General features: G+C 44.0%; 1 protein-coding gene across 4 annotated transcripts in view; it reads left to right on the forward strand.

Annotated features, from left to right (window-relative positions):
• Positions 1–850: 850 nt before the first annotated feature.
• Positions 851–20,294, forward strand: part of ARFGEF3 (ARFGEF family member 3) — a 183,119-nt gene continuing 163,675 nt past the window's right edge. For 2 of the 4 annotated variants that reach the window (XM_088840780.1, XM_088840781.1), the window contains exons 1-2: positions 851–1,064; positions 7,830–7,881. In XM_088840780.1, the coding sequence (XP_088696906.1) occupies positions 980–1,064; positions 7,830–7,881 (137 nt within the window). In that variant the 5' untranslated portion in view covers positions 851–979. The remainder of the gene's footprint in view (positions 1,065–7,829; positions 7,882–20,294) is intronic. The other 2 variants (XM_055433723.2, XM_088840782.1) reach the window with 1 other exon arrangement.

A 20,294-nucleotide genomic window follows, 5' to 3' on the forward strand; every position in this document is an offset into this window, starting at 1 on the left:
AGGGCCTCCATCAGTGAAGGACTTGAAGTGACTGAAGCACTCTCCTAAGATCTGAGACTCTGCCTCAGGCTGCCTTCCCCCATCCGGCCACCCTTGTCCCCTTCCAAGGTCTGCCTGACACCCTTTTTTTTTTTTTAAGAGGATAACAACTCAGGTCAACAGAGGATTGGAAAGGGAAGGAGGAGAAATTTTTAAAAAGGGTTTTGGATTCAAGAGTCCAAATTTTGTTGGTTTGGGAGGTACCTTAACCTCTCTGGGCCTGATTTCCAGCGGTGTATAACGGGGATGTTAATCCTATCATCACACACACACAGCCCTGGTTCACACCTGGTTTCCTCCTGTGTATAATGGGGATGTTAATTCTACCATGACACACACACATGCACACGTGAGATGGTGTGGAATCCATGGTTGGGCAGAATCAGTCTGTTCACAGGTAGTGCCCGATCCTGGCACCGAGGGCGGCCCAGAACAAGTGAGCCTGGACCGCGGGATGCCGCGGGCTGCGCGACAACAGCAGGCGCCGGAGGTGGGCTCCTCTAGCCGAGGCCGAACAGCCCCGACTCCGCCCGCCCGGGGTGCGGGGGCGGGGGCAACGACGAGGCTCCTCCCCGCCCGCCGCCACGCTCCCTCGGGCCGAGCCCGGCCGGCGAGCCAGCCCAGGACATCCGCCACCAGCTTCCCGCGAGCCTCTGTGCCCCGGACCTCGGCCTCCGCTGCGCAGCCCGCCGTCTCCAGCGCGGCGCGCGGGGCGCACCTGACCCTGCGGGCGGGGCGGCGGGCGGGGCTCCGGGCCTGACGCGGCGGCGGCGGCGGCATGCAGCGGGCGTGATTCATCAGCCGCCGCGCGGGGCCGGAGCGGGGCGAGCGCAGCGGCCGCCCGGGCGCCCAGGGCCGGGCTGCGGTGGCGGCGGGGTCCCCGCCGGGCCTGGCGCGCGCTCCCCTAGCTGTCGTCGGCTGGCCCGCGGCAAAGGTCAAGATGGAAGAGATCCTCAGGAAGCTGCAGAAGGAGGCGTCCGGGAGCAAGTACAAAGCCATCAAAGAGAGCTGCACCTGGGCCCTGGGTGAGCGCGCCGCGCGGGGCGCCGGGCACCTGCCGGCGGGTCCTGTTCGCCGCCGCCGGAGGGCCGCGCCGGGGAGGGCTGTGATGGCCCCTCTGCGAGGTGCTGGTGGGGGGCTTTCGCTGAGCAGCTGTGACCGATGCTTTTTCGCGCAATTGCGAGAGTTGCCTCGGAGAATTGATGGGTGATATGCGAATTTGGATTCGGGCGTGTACATCCATCCGCCTACCTTCTGGTCTCTTTATCTTCTCCCAAACCTTAATGGGGAGCCGCCGTGCTCCCCTCCTGGCGGCCCCTTTTTTCAGGTCCCCTGCACGGCGGACGACGATCACCTATCTCCGAGTTCGGATCACAAGCCGGTGGGAAAACACCGGCCTGATTCCAAAGCGCCTGTGGGCTAGAGGGAAGTTGAACCGTCAACCGCGGTCTCAAGTACCTTGGCGAGTGTAACCAGGAAGGAACAGCTTATTTGATTTTTCCTGTTAGAGGCCAGCTTGTTAAGTATTAGCTTTCATGGTTATTGTAAATGAAAAATAACATACAGGTGGGATGGTGTTACCTCTGCAATTCTATTGTTGTCTGCCCTTCAGACAGATTTGATTTTAGATTTGTGAACTCTGCAAGCACTGAAATAAGTTCCAGGTAGCAAATTTGTGTTTATTGTCAGACTCGGATTGTAGAACTCAACCTCGGAGAATTCGGCAAGACATTCCAATTAGGCAAGAATGTGGGCAATCAAAATTGTCTGGGTGGGAATTCAGGGGGTTCAGGAGCATACTTGGAGTAATAGTGATGCTTGAGGGAGAAAAGGAAAGGCCAAGAAGAAACCAGGGCAGCTCTGTGGGCCCCTGGCCTTCCCCAAGCCTGCATGTGATTCCTTCGTTGCCACCCAGTCAAAACAGAAAATTGAATCCCTTTCTCTGTCAACCAAAAAGCCATCAGTGTTTGTCATGACACTGCTGTGGTACAGCCTGGGAAGGGCCGTTAGCAGGTTTTCTACTAAATGGAGAATTCTGTTGGTGCTCTACGCATCTCGGTTAATATTTAGAAAGTCTGAATTCACATATGTTTGAGTGTGTGTGCACAGACCTTCACTTTTTTTTTTTTAACTTCTGCCTGTCATCACAAAATTTTCTAGAATATTGTCTAGGAAGTTTATCTTGTAGGCTGAATCAGAACCTGACCATTTGTTTACTGTTAGAGGGGGAAAAAAATGGACCAGATACATAAGTGAGCAGCAAGGCTCTTAAAGCCACAGTACTGTTTTTGCATTGCCATTGTCATTCAGTCGAGTGATGGGGTAGATTCTCAAAGGATTCAAATGAAGGGTCACAAATGTCCGGGTAACATAATCTAGCAGGTCCTGGCTGCACTCTAGACAGGCTGTTACGTGTACTTGTTATTATTTTGCTGTAAATTAAGCAGATTTAGATAACATGGGGGAGGAGAGGAATCTAGCATTTTTAATGTTTGGATTTTGATACTCTACATCTTGTTAAGTTAAAGTGCAATGTTACCTAGTTTAGGTCCTTGAAGAAAAAGCCGGGTGCTGAGGCAGCTAGATAATGTAAGCAGAGCCTGGAGTTCAGCCTGATGGGAAGAATAAATGGGATTTTTTTCCCAGGGGCCGTTCTCAGCAAGAGATGGGAGTGCATGAAACAGTTAAATAACAGTGCTTCGGAGCATTCATTGTGCAGGTTGGAAGGAGTAAACCAGGAAAACAGATCAAAGAAGAGGGAGTGAATGTGGGGTCAGGGGTCGGGGGTGGGGGGACTGGTATGAGTTGGTGGGCTTTTGAATCAATTGGACTTGAAGAATGGGTAAGCTGTGGGTTTCTGCTTTTCTTAGCTTGTGTAGCAAAGATTTATTAAGACCTCCTCTGTACTGAGCAGTGGGGAGAGAAAAATGAATAAAATGCTTCCTCCCTATAATTAGCTTGTTAGGAGGGTATGTTGGAGGGAGAATGCTGCAGAAACAAAGACATGAAGGTATGGCCTCCTGTTCTCTTTCCCACTCCAGTCCATTTTCCACTGTTCCGTCTTTTCTTTTTTTTTTGCTATAAAATACTTTTCACTTCTCAATCCCCATACTGTTTTTTTAGAGTAAAGTGTGAATTCCTTAGAATGTTCTTCGGAATCTAGCCCCAGCCTTCTTTCCTGGCGCCCTCACAGCAGGGGTTCATCGGTCCCCAGTAAGCCATATACTTTCTTGTACATACTGTGTGCTGCATTTTCCTCTGCCTGGGCTCATGCTAGTCCTTCTGCCACGGCTTACCTTTCCAGACTCCCAAGGCTCAGGTCACATACGAAGGCTCCCCTGAGCTCTGCAAGTGAATTGGTTGCTCCTCTGTGCTTTTAGCTCTGCCCTCAGGATCCTCTGAGAGCACCTGTTCTTGGGAATTATAGTTGGTTATGCCCACAGCTACTCTTTTAGGGGAAGGATGATTGAGAAATATATTGGATTCAGGAGACAAAAAGAAAACACTCAAGCAGACTTAAATCAAAATAGAATGTTTTCAGTCTATGAACTAAACAGCCCTTGGAAGCCTAGCTGTGGGTTGAGTTTGGTTCAGGGATTAGATACTGTTACAAGGATTTTACTCTGCTCTTTTGGGCTGACAAACACACTCAACATGAGTCTCCAAAGCTTTGAGTTCATCAATCATCACACTTAGACCATCTCAGGAAAGAGGACTCGTCCCCCACTTAGACCATCATGGGGAAAAGGGGTCATTTCTGTACTTAGAGCATCTCAAGAGAAAGCAGTCATCTTATAAGCGAGAGGGATCACCATGACATTTAGACCATCCCAGGAGAGAGTCATTCTTATCAAAGCTACCATGGGAGAGAGGGGTCATCTTCACACTTAGTCCATATCAGAAGAAGGCGGTCATCTCCCACTTGGACTATTATAGGAGAAGGACATTTAGATCCTAACAGGGGAGAGGAGTCATCTCCCACTAAAACTCTCATAGGAGAGAGAGAGCGCATCTCCACATTTAGGCCATTACAGAAGGGGGTCACTTTCCACTTGGCCAATCATGGGATCATCCGAAGGGAGTGGAGCTCTTGCAGTCACTCCTGCCCAGTCCTTGGTGTTGATGGGTTGAGTGTGTATCCCTGAACCAGTCCTCTAGCTAAGGAATGAAACAGGCTAGCTGCCTACAAGGCCCACTGAAATCCCAGAGTCAGCCAAAGATGGCTTCCTCAAAACAAAATTAGGGTTTGCAACTTGAGAGGCAGGTGAGTGGATGGTGGTCAGCCAAAGCAACACATGTCCACAGTGTAGACATGAGCTTCCTTAGCATAGGGACTGTCACTTAGGCTTGTTTGTGGCTCTGCACCTACAATATGAGAGACACATGTTCAATACATAAATAAATCAACATGTGAATGACTTGTTTGGGTTTTAAGTGATATTAATCTTTTTTTTTCTTGTTACAAAAGTTATATATAAAGAAAATAATCTCATCACCCATAGAAAACACTAATCATATTTTGGAGTATTTCCCTTCTGCAAAGGGTTTTTACCACATATAATGGGTTATTAGTTATTTTTTATTTTAACTTCAGGATTTTCTGAAAATTAGTTTTCTTAATGGCTGCATAATAACTGGCAAGGAATATGTATGTGTTTTTTCTCTATTTTGAGCTATCTAGATTATATACTTTTCTTGTCAGTGAGGAAGTGGTCTGACTAAGGAATAGAAAAAGAAAAAGGGACTGGGCCACTGTGTGGAGGGCCTTAGAGAAGATTCTCCTTCAAGGACTGGCAGTCCTGGAGGTGCGGGAGCTGGGAATGGCAGGTTGGAATAGAAGGGCAGATCATCAGAACTGGATCACGCGTCTTTTAGAAACTTTGAGTGTTTTGCATATACCAGGGGCTCCTGTTGAATTGATTTAGAAAATGGAGAAGAGAGAGAAAATTAGAAGTTGGGACGCCAAGTTAAGGAAGAAGGATGGTCTGTGTCACCACCATCCCTTTTTCTTTCTTTCCACCCGCCTTTCCTTCCAACCTCGGTGTCTGCTACCTTCACAGCCAAACTACTTAAAAAGCGGATGTGGTGCCTGTGTCCACGTCCTCACTTGCTGCTCACTCTTCAGCTCACTCCACTCTTTCTCCTCTGTCCTTCCACCTGTTGAAGTATAAGGTACTCAGACCTCAGAGTGTAGCAGAGCGTTCTCACATCCCTCTTAGAGGTTCTCTTGGCCAGTCTGGGCATCTGCTTGACCTTGGCCTCGTGCCTTCACTGTGCCGGTTTTGATTCTGCTCTTGAGTTTTTCTGTCTCCTTTGCAGTTTCAGCTCCCATAGTGGGTGTGTGCTTAGTCGTGTCCAACTCTCTGCGACCCCCATGGACTGTAGCTTGCCAGGCTCCTCTATCCATGAAACTTCCCAGGCAAGAACACTGGAGTGGGTTGCCATTTCCTTCTCCAGAGGATCTTCCCAACCCAGGGGCTGAACCCACGTCTCCTGTGGCTTCTGCATTGGCAGGCAGATTCTTTGTTACTGAGCCACCTGGGAAGCTTCAGCTCCTCCCCAGCCTAAAAGTTTGTGTTTCACAAGAATTAGCCATGAACCCTCTTCTCTGACTCCCAGCCCACCTGGAGTTGAACACTTTCAGAGCCGCAACTTCAGTTTCTGAGAATGCGATATGCACATTTAGATCCCTGGGCTTCCCCTTGCTCTGACATCAGCCCCGTTCTTCCTCCAATACAACTTCCTACCTGCTTCTCTTCTGTGACTTTCTCTTTTCCCTCTCCTCTCACTCTTTGCTAGCACTTGCAGGGTTGGGCACTGTTGCACAGCTTGAGTTAAATATAAACTCCTCTGTCTGATGAGGAAAACTGCAGCGGTTTGGCTGTTTGCTGTCAGACCCTCTTCTTGGGAAGCAGCATCAAGTTATCCTGGATATTGGCTGTGCCCTGCTGACTGCTGGGCCAGACTCACCTGCCTGGCCTTTGAGCTGCTCCCTGTACCTGAATCTCAGGGTTTTGTTTTATGATCCTGTCTCATCTCAAAGAACTGACCTCAGTCCTTCTACTTCCTCCCTTGCCTTGTGACCCCTGCACCACTGACTCATCCGAGCATCTTTCTGTTCTGCTGTCTTCCTCAAACCTGCTGCTGTGTCCCATGGACCACAGCAGTCCCAGATCCTATCATCATGGTTTCTGTTCTTACTCCAGAGTCTCAGGGATACATTTGGTGCCCACTGTTCCCTCTGATCTCTTAGCCATGCGGGAAGAGATGTTTCTCCTTCCCCAGTAAAAGTAATTTAGGTTGACAGGGCTTGTTGACTCTAAAACAGTGGAGAGAGGAGACAAGAGTTTGAACAGAAAAAGTGGAGACAAGTTGGAGCGTGTGATGTGATTTATGATAAGAAATATATATTTGGTCTTGGTCCCTGTTTCTGGCTCAGAGCTTCTAAAATCCTTGGAATTTCCCAAAAGAGAGAGCTAAAAATGTGATTCTTTATGTTAATGAAGTAATTTTGGACCACATCTAAGGATGGGGGCTGGTTGCCAAAACCATCCTTTTTCAGTCCCACTCCCCCTGACCTCCGCAGAGGGGAGAGGAGCTGATAGGTTGTACCTGTGTAATGAAGTCTCCATAGCACCTAAAGGGATGGAGTTTGGAGAGCTTCCTGGTTGACACCCAGAAAGCATGAACTCTCTTTGCCCTTTCCCCATACCTTGCCATGTGTATCTCTTCCACTGGGCTATTCCTGAATTACATCCTTCTGTAACATACCAGTAATCTAGTAAGTAAAATTTCCTGTGAGTTCTGTGAGTCATTCTAGCAAGTTAATTAAACCCAAGGAGGGGTTTTTTAGAAACTTTAATTTATAGCCAGTCCATCAGAAGCACAGGTGACAACCAGGACTTGAGATTAGCATCTGAAGGTGGGGAGGTGGCGGAGTGGGAAGGTTGCAGGGGGGAGTGGGTGTTACAGGCTTGTAGGACTGAGGCCCAGCCTGTGGGGTCTTACGTTCTTTCCAGGTAGATAGTGTCAGAATTAAGTTAAATTGTATGACACTCAGCTGATGTCAGAGAATTGCTTGTTGAGGGAACCATCTCCCCTACCACCCCCTAATCCCACAAACACACATTGGAATTGGGTGCAGGATTCTTAAATCTATTGAAATAGAATAGCTTTTATTTTGAAAGAGAATAGTGAATGTTTCATTATCACTGTAATTGGAGGCTGCAAGAGTGTGAATATCCATAGGAATGGTAAAGTGTTGAGCATCCAGGTGAGGTTAATGAGATTTGGGTGTGAGCCTTCCAATCCGTATTCTTCAATACTGTGTGATTTTTGAAAAGTTTCACCTGCTGTGACATAAATGTGAGATGAGCTGTTACATAAAGTGCTTTGTGGACATGAACGTATACTTATAAGTTATTATTTAAAGGTATTAAAACAGCATTTTCAAGGAAATAGCTCTCCTTTCTCTATTGTTATTGCAAGAATATAGCATTTTTAGTCACTTGTAAATAGATTACATTGGCATTCTGTTTCAGGTTAGGAATTGACTCTGTCTCTAAGGGAACTGCGTCCTAATTTTTAAGGTCTGAGAGGAAGTCTTGTGAGCTGGAAAAGGCAAAGGAATTTTAAGTGTGGATGATTTGCATGCAGATAGTTGAGAATTGACTAATTTATAATTATAGGAATTTTGGGGTGGGGTAAGAAACTAATAGTGAGATTTATGTACAGTTTAGATTCCAAGTCCTCACATATTTATTTTTAACTTTGTAATTTTCCTTTTGCAGAAACCCTCGATGGTGTGGATACCATTGTCAAGATCCCTCCACACTTGCTGAGGTAAGGAGATGGGAGTTGTTGAATATAGTAGAAGTAAAAATGGCCCCCCATGTTTTCTTGAAGGGCCCAGATAACCTCTTTGGCTTATAGCATTTTAGTTGCTGACTGTTGACCTTTCTGCATCTGTGAACTGGGGTATTTCTTGAGTGTCTTAGTGTCGGTGAAATCTGTATTCCAAAAGAACCAGCTGTGGAAGTCTTGGATGAAAGGATAAAATTGGTCAAGGAGAGAAATGACCAAAAGCTAAGAGAGGATGTGGAGACTGTGGATGTGGATACTGTGGATGTGGAGACTGTGGGTTAGTCTGCCACCATGAGTTAGGAAATGGCGCCCACTTTGGGCTTCTCTAGTGGCTCAGCTGGTAAAGAATCCGCCTGCCTTACAGGAGGCCTGGGTTTGATCCCTGGGTTGGGAAGATCCACTGGAAAAGGGAACGGCTACTAACTCCAGTATTCTGGCCTGGAGAATTTTGTGGACTGAATAGTCCACGGGGTCACAAAGAATCAGACACAACGGAGCTACTTTCACTTTGCGGGGAAGCAGTCCTGCCCCGTGTGGGGTGGATTTAAGCTCTCATTGGCCCCTTGGGTGGACAAATTCACAAACTCTGTGGCCACCTGCAGTGGCCCTGAGACAGTGAATCTATTTCCCCAGTTCTTCAACTCTCCCCACTCCCCCTACCTCCATCATTGTGAGAGAAATACATGCCTTTTGTGGAAATTTGGAAAGAGCATACGAAAGTTGCCCGTGATTACACCAACCTAGAATAACCACTGAAAACAATTTAACAGATTCTCTTAACAGACTTTCCCCCCAACACACATACATCTTTTTACAAATTAATATGAGGCTTTGTTTACGGGTTTGTTTCCTGCTTGGTTTTTTTGGTCAGCACTATAGAAGAACGTTTTCTAATGTCAATATATATTCTTGAAATATTGCATATTCTTTTACTATATGGCTGTTGCAACATAAATTATTTAGTAATTTTCTTATTAAACATTTTGATTGTGTCTAGATTTTTCTTTGCAATTATTAAAAACTAAGTTTTTTGAGTATAGTTTCTGTATTGTCAGGACACTTATGATTTATTACATATTTTCTCTCTTTTCAAATAGATTGAAAAAAAAATTATGCTTCTATTTAGAAAATGTATTACTTCTACTGTAGTGCCTGCTACAGCTGATACGTTTGTGTGTTAGTCAATTCATGTATAAGGGAATTCATGCGTTAATCAACATTCTTACCCAGAGGAGGGGTATTCCAGCTGGGGTATGCATGCACATAAAGGAATGTAAAAAATCTCCAGGAGATACAAAGGTATAGATGGTTGAAGGGAGATGATTTCCTGGTTCCTAGTTTCTTTAGTTAACCTGTCTTAAAATTATTTGCTTCAGAATTGATTTTGCTGTGTCTCTTTTTCCATTTCACCTCTTCCAGTCACCCTTCTCCCTCTTGACAAAGGACAGCAGAGCTGTCTCCCACCCCATCCTGACTCTGACCCTTGTGTGTTTTCCTGGTATGCAAAACCCTCTCCCCACCAACAGAGAACTATGAAAATATTAATGCCTGTGTTGGTAAAGGGGTTGAATATAATGACCAAGGCACACATCTTTTTGCAGGTTAGTTTTCATTTCTTGGCTTTCAGTGAAATTGGAAGAGGACCTAATCTGGTTATAACACAGAAAAAAGATTTTTTTGATGATGAATCGCCTTCATTCCTTTCTTACTTATATAAATGAGGTTTCTTAGTGCTTGCATCTTTAAAAGTGGGGAAAAAAGGTATGGAATTTGTATTATATTATTATTATAATAATTCAATTTCATCGTATTATAACAGAGAGTATTCATTCATCAGTATATGAACTAGTTGAGAAGAAAGAGACAAATCCTGTACATTTCTTTAGAGATACATTTCCAATAAATTTTTAATTTCCATGTTAACTATATTAACATTCTTATAAGTAATTATTAATGTTGTTTGGATCAGTTGTGTGCATTAGTAATGATAGCTCAAAGAAGAAAATGGAACACTTTTAAGCCTGACAGCCAGAGGAAATTTTTAAGAATCACTTTATATCCACTTCTGTTGCAGGGAAATATAATAGGAAAATTCATAATAAATATATTAGATTGAGAGAATTCTGTGTGGGGAGTAAAATGGAAATACAAGTTCACGGAGATAACAGTGCAGCCTTTTTGCAAAGAGAAGTTTGTTCATGTATTTATTGATGGGTGAAGATGATTTGCAAATTGCTGTGGTATTTGGATTTTATTGGATACCTTTAAGTGAGTGGTATGTTTTAATTAAAATTGTACTAATTCCAATATGCCAGAATTACAGCCTTTGCAGTGAATTAAAATTATGGTTGAGAAATTTAAATGTCAACTTAAATGTGTGAAAAATAGCACTTAAAATTTGCAAAAATGTTTGATGACACTGCTGTGAAGGTTGTTTCTCTATCCAAGGGGTCGTTGAAGCTAGGTGCAACTTTCTGTGGTTGTGGATCTGTGATAAAAGGTTTGCCTTCGATGTTAGAAGGAAGAAAGTGACAGTGATACCAGAAGAGGCTCCTGGTACAGTGGGCATGAAAAGACAACTGGCATTTTCTACCTCTTAGTGGGTGTGGAACCACATGAGCTGGAGAAAATGCATTATTAATGGGCTGTGTTTGGTCCCCTGCTTAGCCACTGAGTATTACACTTGTCCATGATATCGAGCCCAGAGCCAGCTGGCCATCTTGTACGACCACAGGTTGTTGCTCAGCCGCTGAGTCATTTCTGACTTTGCAGCCCCATGGACGGCAGCACACCAGGCTTCCCTGTCCTTCACTATCCCCCAGGGTTTGCTCAGATTCATGTCTATCGAGTCGGTGATGCCATCCAACCATCTCATCCTCTGCCATGCCCTTTTCCTCTTGCCCTCAATCTTTCCCAGCATCAGGGGCTTTTCCAGTGAGTCGCGTCTTCACATCAAGTAGCCAAAGTGTTGGCGCTTCAGTTTCAGCATCAGTCCTTCCAGTGAGTATTCAGGGTTGACTTCCAAAAAGAAAAAAAAAGTCATCCACAGGCACATCCACAGCTGAGGGTTGCTTCCAGCTTTGGCCCAGCTTCTTTGTTCTTTCTGGAACTGTTTCTCCACTGTTCCCAAGTAGCATATTGAACACTTACTGACCTGGGGGACTCATCTTCCAATGTCGTATTTTTTTTGCCTTTTCATACTGTTTATGGGGCTCTGGAAACAAGAATACTGAAGTGGTTAGCCATTCCCTTCTCCAGTGGACTGTTTTGTCAGAACCCTCCACTGTGACCTGTCTGCCTTGTGTGGCCCTGCACAGCATGACTTAGAGCTTCACTGAGTTACGCAAGGCTGGGATCCATATGATCATTTTGGTTAGCTTTCTGTGATTATTGTTTTCTTTCTGGAGTCTGTGGGATTGTAGTTCTTGCTGCTTCTGTCTGCCCTCTGATGAATGAGGATACGACTGTAAGAGGTAGTCAAAATTGATGGGAAGGATGCCAGATGAGGAACCGTAGATGAATACATATATATGTGTGTGTGTTTACCTGTCTTCACCAATATTAGAATATAACTCAGAGTGTTTGTCTGAATGATAGAGAGCTGGTGATGTCATCCTGTATACGGAGGAATGTGTGTTTTTGCATTCCAGATGTGCAGCAAAGTCTATCAAGCATGCTTATACAGAGAACTGAGCTGTGTGAATGAGACACAGCAGATGTAAGCATTGCTCTCAGAGGTTTTACATTCTCCAAGAGGAGACTGAAAACAAATGTAGCTGGGAAAAAACACTTATGAGGCAGCAAGTATAAATTGATTATGGAATTTTATGCCTATCAGAAGGTTTCAGTTTGACTATGACTTGTAATAGTTGGGAGCCTTTCAAAGCCTGTTTTAGCCTATGTGAATAAGCCATGATCAAACAAAAATGAGCTATTGAGTTAATGAATCTGCTTGACTATTTGATATCAGGGAAACACCATAATGGACTTTCCCCCTCTATGGTAAATCAGTTTTCCTTTTATCCTTTGCTTCTTCTTCCAGGCATTTTTAAACCCACAGTGTACTTGCTCTGTCCAGTACTGTGTTTAACTTGTTTGAGCACAATAAATTTAAAAAAAATTTTTTTAATTTAGGTGCTATAATTGTCTGCTTATAAGTAAGAATTTGGATTTGTTATTTTTCTTCAGTTATACTTCTATTTTAATGTTATATTTAGTATATGAGAAAGAAACCAGATTCATAAACTATTTCTTGGAATTGTTCTGGTTTTATATTCAGATTCAGTTTCCATTTCTGTTATGTAATCACCTAGAAATGATTATTTGTAAAAATGTTTTGTTGTTTCAGGTTTTGAAATGAGCCATCAGGACTAAATTAAATATCAGCTACTTTTGCCATGCTTTTTTTCTTATTTTTTCTTTTGCCATTGATTGTCTTTCAAGTTAAATATGTTCGCATTCTGATAGATAATTACTAATACTATTCTGATCAATTGTGTACGTTAGTAATGGTAGTTCAAACCAAAAGAAAATTGATACCTTGAAAGAACTAAGGTTGTATTATCTTTTTTTTTCCTTTTACCATTGATTGTTTGAGGACTTCTTATGCAAATGGAAGTCCACAAGTCACGTGAATGATTTTAGTGACTCTGGTGACTGGATTTGGTCATGCCCAGGGCACTGTATGGGAGAAACCTATGAAAAAAGGTTTTGGATGGAATGGAGTGGTCAGAGGCATTGCTTATTTCTGCCCCAGGCTCGTTCACTGAACAAATGCCCAGTCTTACTGTTGATACGGTGAGCAGCCTTAGCAACCAGGATGGGGATTCACGTAGAGTACACCGTGAGGTTCAGCGTCAGGGATGGGGGAATGGCCAGGGAACTCGCCCTATAGAGTATTTCCTGAATTTGTTAGTAGATAGTCAGGTGAACATCTCTCCATCTTCCTGCCCATAGTCTTGCTTTTTGATCTTGGGAGTGAGATTTAAGTATCCTTATCTTCCTCCTTGAGGAGCCTGAACCCTCACTCCTTTTTAAGATTTTTTTTTTTTTTTTTGGCTGCCCATGCTTTTTGTTGTGGCTTGAGGTTGAATAGTTGTGGTGAGTGGGCTATAGAGAAAATGGGCTCAGCAGTCATGTGTGGGCTTAGTTGCCCGATCAGGGATTCAGCTCACGTCCCCTGCATTGGAAATTGGATTCTTAACCACCATTAAGTCCCTCTTTTCTCTCTGCTTAAACTCGGGTCTTACATGTCTTCGCAGGGTTGAATTAAACCTGTGAATCAGTGGGCAGTGGTGGTGTGCCCATGCTCAAGGAAGAGGCCTTGTTCAGGCTGGGGTTACCTTCTCCTCAGCCTTCTTGTTTGACTGGCAAAAGGCAGTTTAGGATGTTCCCTCAAAGTTGACGGACTTGATAAAATATCTCTGCCCAAGTCAAGTTACGTCCAGCAGTTACTGACTCCATCATTGTTAGTTGCTGGTTTTTCAGCCAAGTAAGAAATGGATTTGGAAGCTATTGATCAAGAACTATTAATGGTTAACAATATTAAATGTTTTCTCTTCCCTTTTTTCAGCTTTCTCTCACCCTGCACCTCTTACTTTTCCCGCTGGGGTTTGAGAATCAAGTAATGGAACCAAAGTAACCTGATCAGTTATGGAATTTTCAGGGCTGCTCTGGGTTTTGTTATGAATATTCAGGGTTGGTGTCTGTGTTTTGTGAGGCTATCACCAGCCACCTGGAGGGCCCACAACTTCTGTAATGTTTAACTTGTTGCAAGTTGATACATTGGTCTTTCCCTTTCATGCCCTTTGTGATGGCTTGGTTATGATGATATCTAGATCTTTCCCTCTGAAATATTGAAGAACTTATACTTTTTCTAATCCTATGTGTTAAAAGAAAAAGGGCTTATGTCATTTCTGTGGACCATTCAGTACCATTGTTATTCGCAATCACTGGCTCTTCTAGATCTTCTTGACCTGCTGGCAAGTTTCTGAGGAATGTTCCTCCCTTTCCAGTGGACTCCTATGGTGTCCTTCTGCTTCTGAGTCTTGGCTGGAAATGGTCAGTCCCTCTGCTGGCATCTGACCATCAGAGAAACAAGCTCTTCCCGTGACCAAGACCATGTTTAGTAAGAACCCTAAACATGGTCTTAATCATGTACACATGCAAGAGGGTATAAAACTAGAGTTTTACTGAGGGCCTTTCCCAATCTCTGCCCCTCCTCTGGGAGCTATCTCATACACTGAAAAAGAGCATACTTGTTATGAGTCCTCTTCCTTTTGCATGCCAGGACCAAGACAGCAGGTCTAGAGGTCCATGGTTAGCAATCCAATGCTACCCTTTATATGGGACACTGAAACACTGGGGACATGTTTTCTGAGCTGCTTTTTTCATCAAAATTGTTCACTGTGTGTCTTATGCAGTATTCCTCACTTCCTCTTACTACTTATCCTTGAAGACTGACCTATGGTTAGTGAAAGTGACCCTTCTTTCCTTTGTGCCTTCACTGTTTCTGTCATGAATTTGTCATGGCATTTATCATTCAGGTTGGTAATTGTTTAGGGGGTCTCTATGATGAAAGTGAAAGAGGAGAGTGAAAAGTTTGGCTTGAAGCTCAACATTCAGAAAACGAAGATCATGGCATCTGGTCCCATCACTTCATGGGAAATAGATGGGGAAACAGTGGAAACAGTGTCAGACTTTATTTTTTGGGGCTCCAAAATCACTGCAGATGCTGATTGCAACCAGGAAATTAAAAGACGCTTAGGAAAGTTATGACTAACCTAGATAGCATATTAAAAAAGCAGAGACATTACTTTGCCAACAAAGGTCCGTCTAGTCAAGGCTATGGTTTTTCCCGTGGTCATGTATGGATGTGAGAGTTGGACTGTGAAGAAAGCTGATCGCCGAAGAATTGATGCTTTTGAACTGTGGTGCTGGAGAAGACTCTTGAGAGTCCCTTGTACCGCAAGGAGATCCAACCAGTCCATTCTAGAGGAGATCAATCCTGAGTGTTCATTGGAAGGACTGATGCTAAAGCTGAAACTGCAATACTTTGGCCACCTCATGCGATGAGTTGACTCACTGGAAAAGACTCTGATGCTAGGAAGGATTGGGGGTGGGAGGAGAAGGGGACGACGGAGAATGAGATGGCTGGATGGCAACACTGACTCTGTGGACATGAGTTTGGGTGAACTCCAGGAGTTGGTGATGGACAGGGAGGCCTGGCGTGCTGTGATTCATGGGGTCGCAAAGAGTTGGACATGACTGAGCGACTGAACTGAACTGATGAGACCCTTTTTCCAAGGAGTTCATATACATAAGTTTTTCATCTTTTTACCTCCTAGTTCAGTGCCCTCTAAATGTTCAGAGGATGAAAAGGCCTCTCCAGATCCTGCATTGTGCATCTCAGTGAACCTGTGTCCTTATCTCCTAGGTTCTTGGAAAACATAGTATTTGGAAGAATCTGTGCTTTGGCAGTAGAATCTCAAATATCTCATTGGCTGAAAGGATAGGTCCCAAAGGGTAGACCAGAAATCCAACACCCTATCCATTGACCTCAGCTAGTATAGTCTTAAACCCCTTACTCTCTTCTCAATCAAAGCCCTGGCTAGTCTAATGTCTCTTATTGATTGAGGTTGAGTGTTTGTGGTAGTTATTAATGTCATGACCTGATTAATGGTCTGTGTCAAAGGACACTGAATATACAAGGGGTTCAGCTCTCATTAGGTTCCCATGAAGAGTCCTTGGCCCACCTGGGTGAGGCACTCTGCCTGCCCTACAACCGCCCCCAGTGTGAATTTGACTTGGAGTCAAATTTCTGTTCTAAAGAAATAAAGAGTCTCCACCTCCATCCCTCTCCAGTCCAGGATCTTCCCTTTCTCTGAGCCCAAGTAACTTACGACAGGACTGGTCCAGATGAGATAAAACCATCAAGGGAATCCTTGAGCCATCTTGTCAAAAGGCAGCCATTGGCAGCAAACCTCCTGTTGGCATTTCTCAGTGCCTTTTGGGAACAATCCCTGACATCACTCTGGCCATGACCCAACTGCCATTTTGCTTACCTTCTCCATGATTCTTCAGAGCCAACCTCAGCCTAATTGCTTTTCTCCTGCCAGTTGCAATTCCCAGAAAGAATATTTAACAGTCCTACTTCCCATTTGTCCTTCCCATATGTGTCCCCCACTCCCTCCCATCCCCACCCTGGCTGAGCCTCTGCCCAGCCCTGTAGAGCAGTGGCCCCAGCCTTTTCGGCACCAGGGACCAGTTTCATGAAAGACAGTTTTTTCCATTGATGGGGGAGGAGGGATGCTTTCAGGATGATTCAAGTGCATTACATTTATTGTGCACTTTATTCTATTATTATTGCATCAGCTGCACCTCGGATCATCAGGCATTACATCCCAGAGGTTGGGGACCCCTGCTCTAGAGGCTTCATTTTGCCTGCCTGGTCCAGACACTTCTTTCAGCCCAGATGCTGATAGGTTCCTCCTTGTTTTGCCTTAGGGACCTACTGATTTTTCATGGAGGGTGGGAACATGCTCATTAGCATTCATGTTTGGAAAGAACCATCTGTAATAGCTTCCTATTCTTTGTAAGGCTTTAATTGTTTTTCTCTTGCTTTTATCTATTTTAGGGCTTTAGTTCTGTGCTTTGAACCCTGCAGCAACTTCTACAGGTTGTGCAAGTTTTCTGTTTGTTTTTTAATTGAAGAAATAAGTGTCTCCATATCAACTGGGAAGGACTGTGTGTGATTTCAAATGGATCAGTGGGTTTTGGCAGGCAGTTTCAATCTCATCATTGTTGTTTCTGCCTTTCTGAGGACACGGAGAAGTGTTGGGCTCCCCTTGCTGCCTCCCACTGTCAAGAGGTGGAATCAGAGGCTGCCAGTGTAGGATTTCCGGGTCCTGTCTTCAGCTTGTGCTAACTGAACGGAGGATGTTAGCATAAATGCAGGACAGGTGCTTCTGGTGAGGCCTCTGCATTAGTCCAGGTAAATTGCAAGTATCTGTGCTTCTTCCGGATTAGAACTCATCTTGAGGTCTCCACTTGGTGATTTCTGGTTTTCCTCCATACTATGGCTGACTTCTCTTTGCAGAGGCACACACATCTAAGTTTTGACTCCTGATCTTTTTCTGGTTTGGCACCAGAAAATAAAAAGAATAGGATGCTTAAGATACTTTAGTTAGTCTAAGTCTGGCTCATTTTCAGTCTTAGTGAAGTCTTTATCCCTCCCAGCCATGAAAGGAAATATGGAGGGAGCCGTCAATCTTGCCTTGGGTCAGTGGGAATCATTTAAGTGAAAAAGGACTTGCCATGGAGTCAACCTGAACTGTTCCAGCTCCCTGGGATCCAGCTTCCTCCAAACAGGTGAGCAGAATGACATTTCTGGCCACAAAAACCAGTTGGCAGGGAGAAAGTGGCGTGTGGAATAGCCAATAAGTAGCCTATAAGTCAGTGTTTGCGAGTGGTGGGGATGCTGAAATCCATATTAGAAATCAAGGTGCCCCAAAGATCTAGTCTTTTTTTTCTCCTTTTATTCCTTTCCCTACTGTTATGGAAACAAACAGTATTCCCATCACCTTTTAGCATAGTATAGATGACAATACTATATACTATTCCTAACTTACAAGCACCTCCTTCCGTGTATATGCCAGCCTATAAAGCGAATTCTAATGATTTTCATGTTCTAACCTCTTTGATAAGGAAGACCTACAATTAACTTTCAATTACAAAGCTGCTTCTTGTTAATAGCCCTGGACCTCAAAGCACTTTAAATGATGTGGTCAGTTAGAGAAGTGCATAACCTACCCAAGCTGGGATTGTAGGGGTTGTTGGGCTTGAGTGATATTTTGGGATGTGAGCAAAACCAGCCATGGCCACTCATCCTTCCATTATAACAGGTGATTGATGCCTTTATTTTATGGCACTTGGCTGTAAAGGGAAGTGTTAGAAGGAAACATAGAAAACGTGTAACAGTCCAACCATACATTTTCTTTCTTCAGTTTTCATTCCTTTTGAGTGGAATGAAGGTAGGATTTTTGCTGTATGGGTTGTTCTGTGCTTGCTTTTTATAATTGTGTCTTACAGGCAGTTTAGGTCCAAATTTCCTGCCTTAACTTCAGAGTATGCCTTTGAGAAACTGTATTGATGAGTTAAAAAAATGGATTCCAAGAGATCAGTAGGGACTGGAGGTTGTTAATTCAGTGACGTAAATGACTCGGTGAGGTGTTTGTATCTCTCACTCTCCAAAACCTTTCTACTGGGAATGGGGCAAAGACTAGAATCCTGTTTAGTTTCTTTGGATATCTTTATTAAATATTTCCTATTTGTATTGTAGCGCCTATTTCTGTGTAGTTGGTCTTAACTCAGTAGGGTTATGTAATTACACAGTGCCCTGATGTATGTTTTCCCAGTCTAATAAATTTCACACAGGAGATCTCCTATTACTGATTTTATAACTCAGTACTCTGTTAATATGATGCCTCTTGGCATGCTTAATTGCTTGTGATTCACACGGTCTCAACTAAATTTGGGATGCTAGAACCTACGTTGACATTTTTCAACCTTTATTATGTGCCAAGGACTCTTAGGTATTAAACATGCTGGTCTCCATCCTGCCTTTTCTCTTGTGAGTTAGGGGAAGTCCTGAGGCTTGGAAAGACTCCTTGAACCAGGCTGGGTCAGTCAGAGTTGTTAGAGTCAAAGCGCATATTCTTAACACATTACAGAGTATTACCTCTCTCATTATGGACAACACAGAAGTTCATGTTTTCTGATTTGTAATTTATGTGAAATGCTGAGATATATAAAACTAAATTTCATGCAATAAGTTATTTGATGAAGCACCATGATTGAAAAGAACTCTTGGGAAATGGGCTATAGTTAGCTACTGCTCATCCCATAAATGGGACTTCCCTGTGGCACTAGTGGTAAAGAACCTGCCTCTCAATGCAGGAGACAGGAGAGAAGTGGGTTCAATCCCTGGGTTGGGACAATCCCCTGGATGCAGGCATGGCAATCCACTCCAGTATTCCCACCTGGAGAATCCCATGGACAGAGGAGCCTGGTGGGCTACAGTCCATGGGGTCACAAAGAGTAGGACACGACTGAAGCATGCACACACTTCCATGAATACAACTTTCTAATGTACGAGTATCAGTGAGGTCACTTTGTATTGAAAACAATTTTAAGTGCAATTTCCGAGGAGCTGGAGCTTTTAAAGAGGGAGTATCTTGTATGGAGACTGAGGGGCGAGCCATAAGTTATTAGAGCTTTTGAGATAAATGTGTAGATGTGACTTTGCCAGGAAATGATCAAAATTGACTTTTCTTCCCTGTAAGGCAAAAAGAGAGTTACGATGAAAGAGACTCTAGTCTGGGATTGATGTGAATACCCACTGGGAAGCCTGGGTAATTATGTGATTAAAAAATGAACCCGCATGTCTCCAAGTTTTGGCTCATGTGGCAGAGAGAAGAGTCTAGCGACTAAGATGCTTTCTTTAGGAATGGTTAAGATGAGCAAGGGCTTCTCTGGTGGCTCAGCAGTTAAGAATCCGCCTGCCGATGCAGGAGATGAGGGTTCAATCCCTGGGTTGGGAAGATCCCCTGGAGGAGGGCATGGCATCCCACTCCACTATTCTTGCCTAGAGAATCCCATAGACAGAGGAGACTGGTGGGCTACAGTTTATAGGTTCACAAAGAGTCAGACATGACTGAAGCGACTTAGCACATGCTCACAAGATGAGGAAGCCTGCAGAATTACCAAGGGAAGACTTATGATAGGGCCTAAACTAAAGGAATATTTCTAGAACAGGTTATATTTAGAGTGGCTCTAAATACAGGCTCATTTTTAAGTTAATGATATCCAGAGAACTGTTGCATTTCAAAGATTTTTAAAATTCTGCCTGTTGCTTCCTTTGCTTTGTAAGCCCCATTTTCTTTTTCTATATTTGCCAGCTGGGAGGAAAGTCCTTCGAAAACAAAAGGGGTTTTGTGTGCTCATTTCAGAAAGGTTGATAGAGAAGCTGAGAAACTGGGCCCAAGGGTCATGGGGGAGCAGGCAGAGGGATGGGCCTCAGCACAGAGGCCGCCCAAGTTGGGCCTTGGAGGGCAGCTGATCCTACTGGACTTTCACTCCATCTCACTCTGAAATAAAGCTGGATGTGGACAATAAGGCCAGTATCATGACATTTGCTTAAAAGGAGGAGGAGAGCATTCATGTGTTTCAGAGGCAGTAAAAATACAGCTGTAATTAAAGTCAATAGGATATTTGATTAAGAAAGAAAAGGATTGTTAGTTTAAGGTATGTGTGCTGGAGTGGTTAGTACAATGGATGCATTTATAAATATTTGTTCCTGCTGATTGCCTTGCATCTCTGGGTCTTGAATGTCC

Source organism: Moschus berezovskii, chromosome 10 (genome assembly GCF_049115385.1).
Source record: "Moschus berezovskii isolate FMDL1 chromosome 10, NW_MosBer_1.0, whole genome shotgun sequence".
Classification (NCBI taxonomy): domain Eukaryota; kingdom Metazoa; phylum Chordata; class Mammalia; order Artiodactyla; family Moschidae; genus Moschus; species Moschus berezovskii.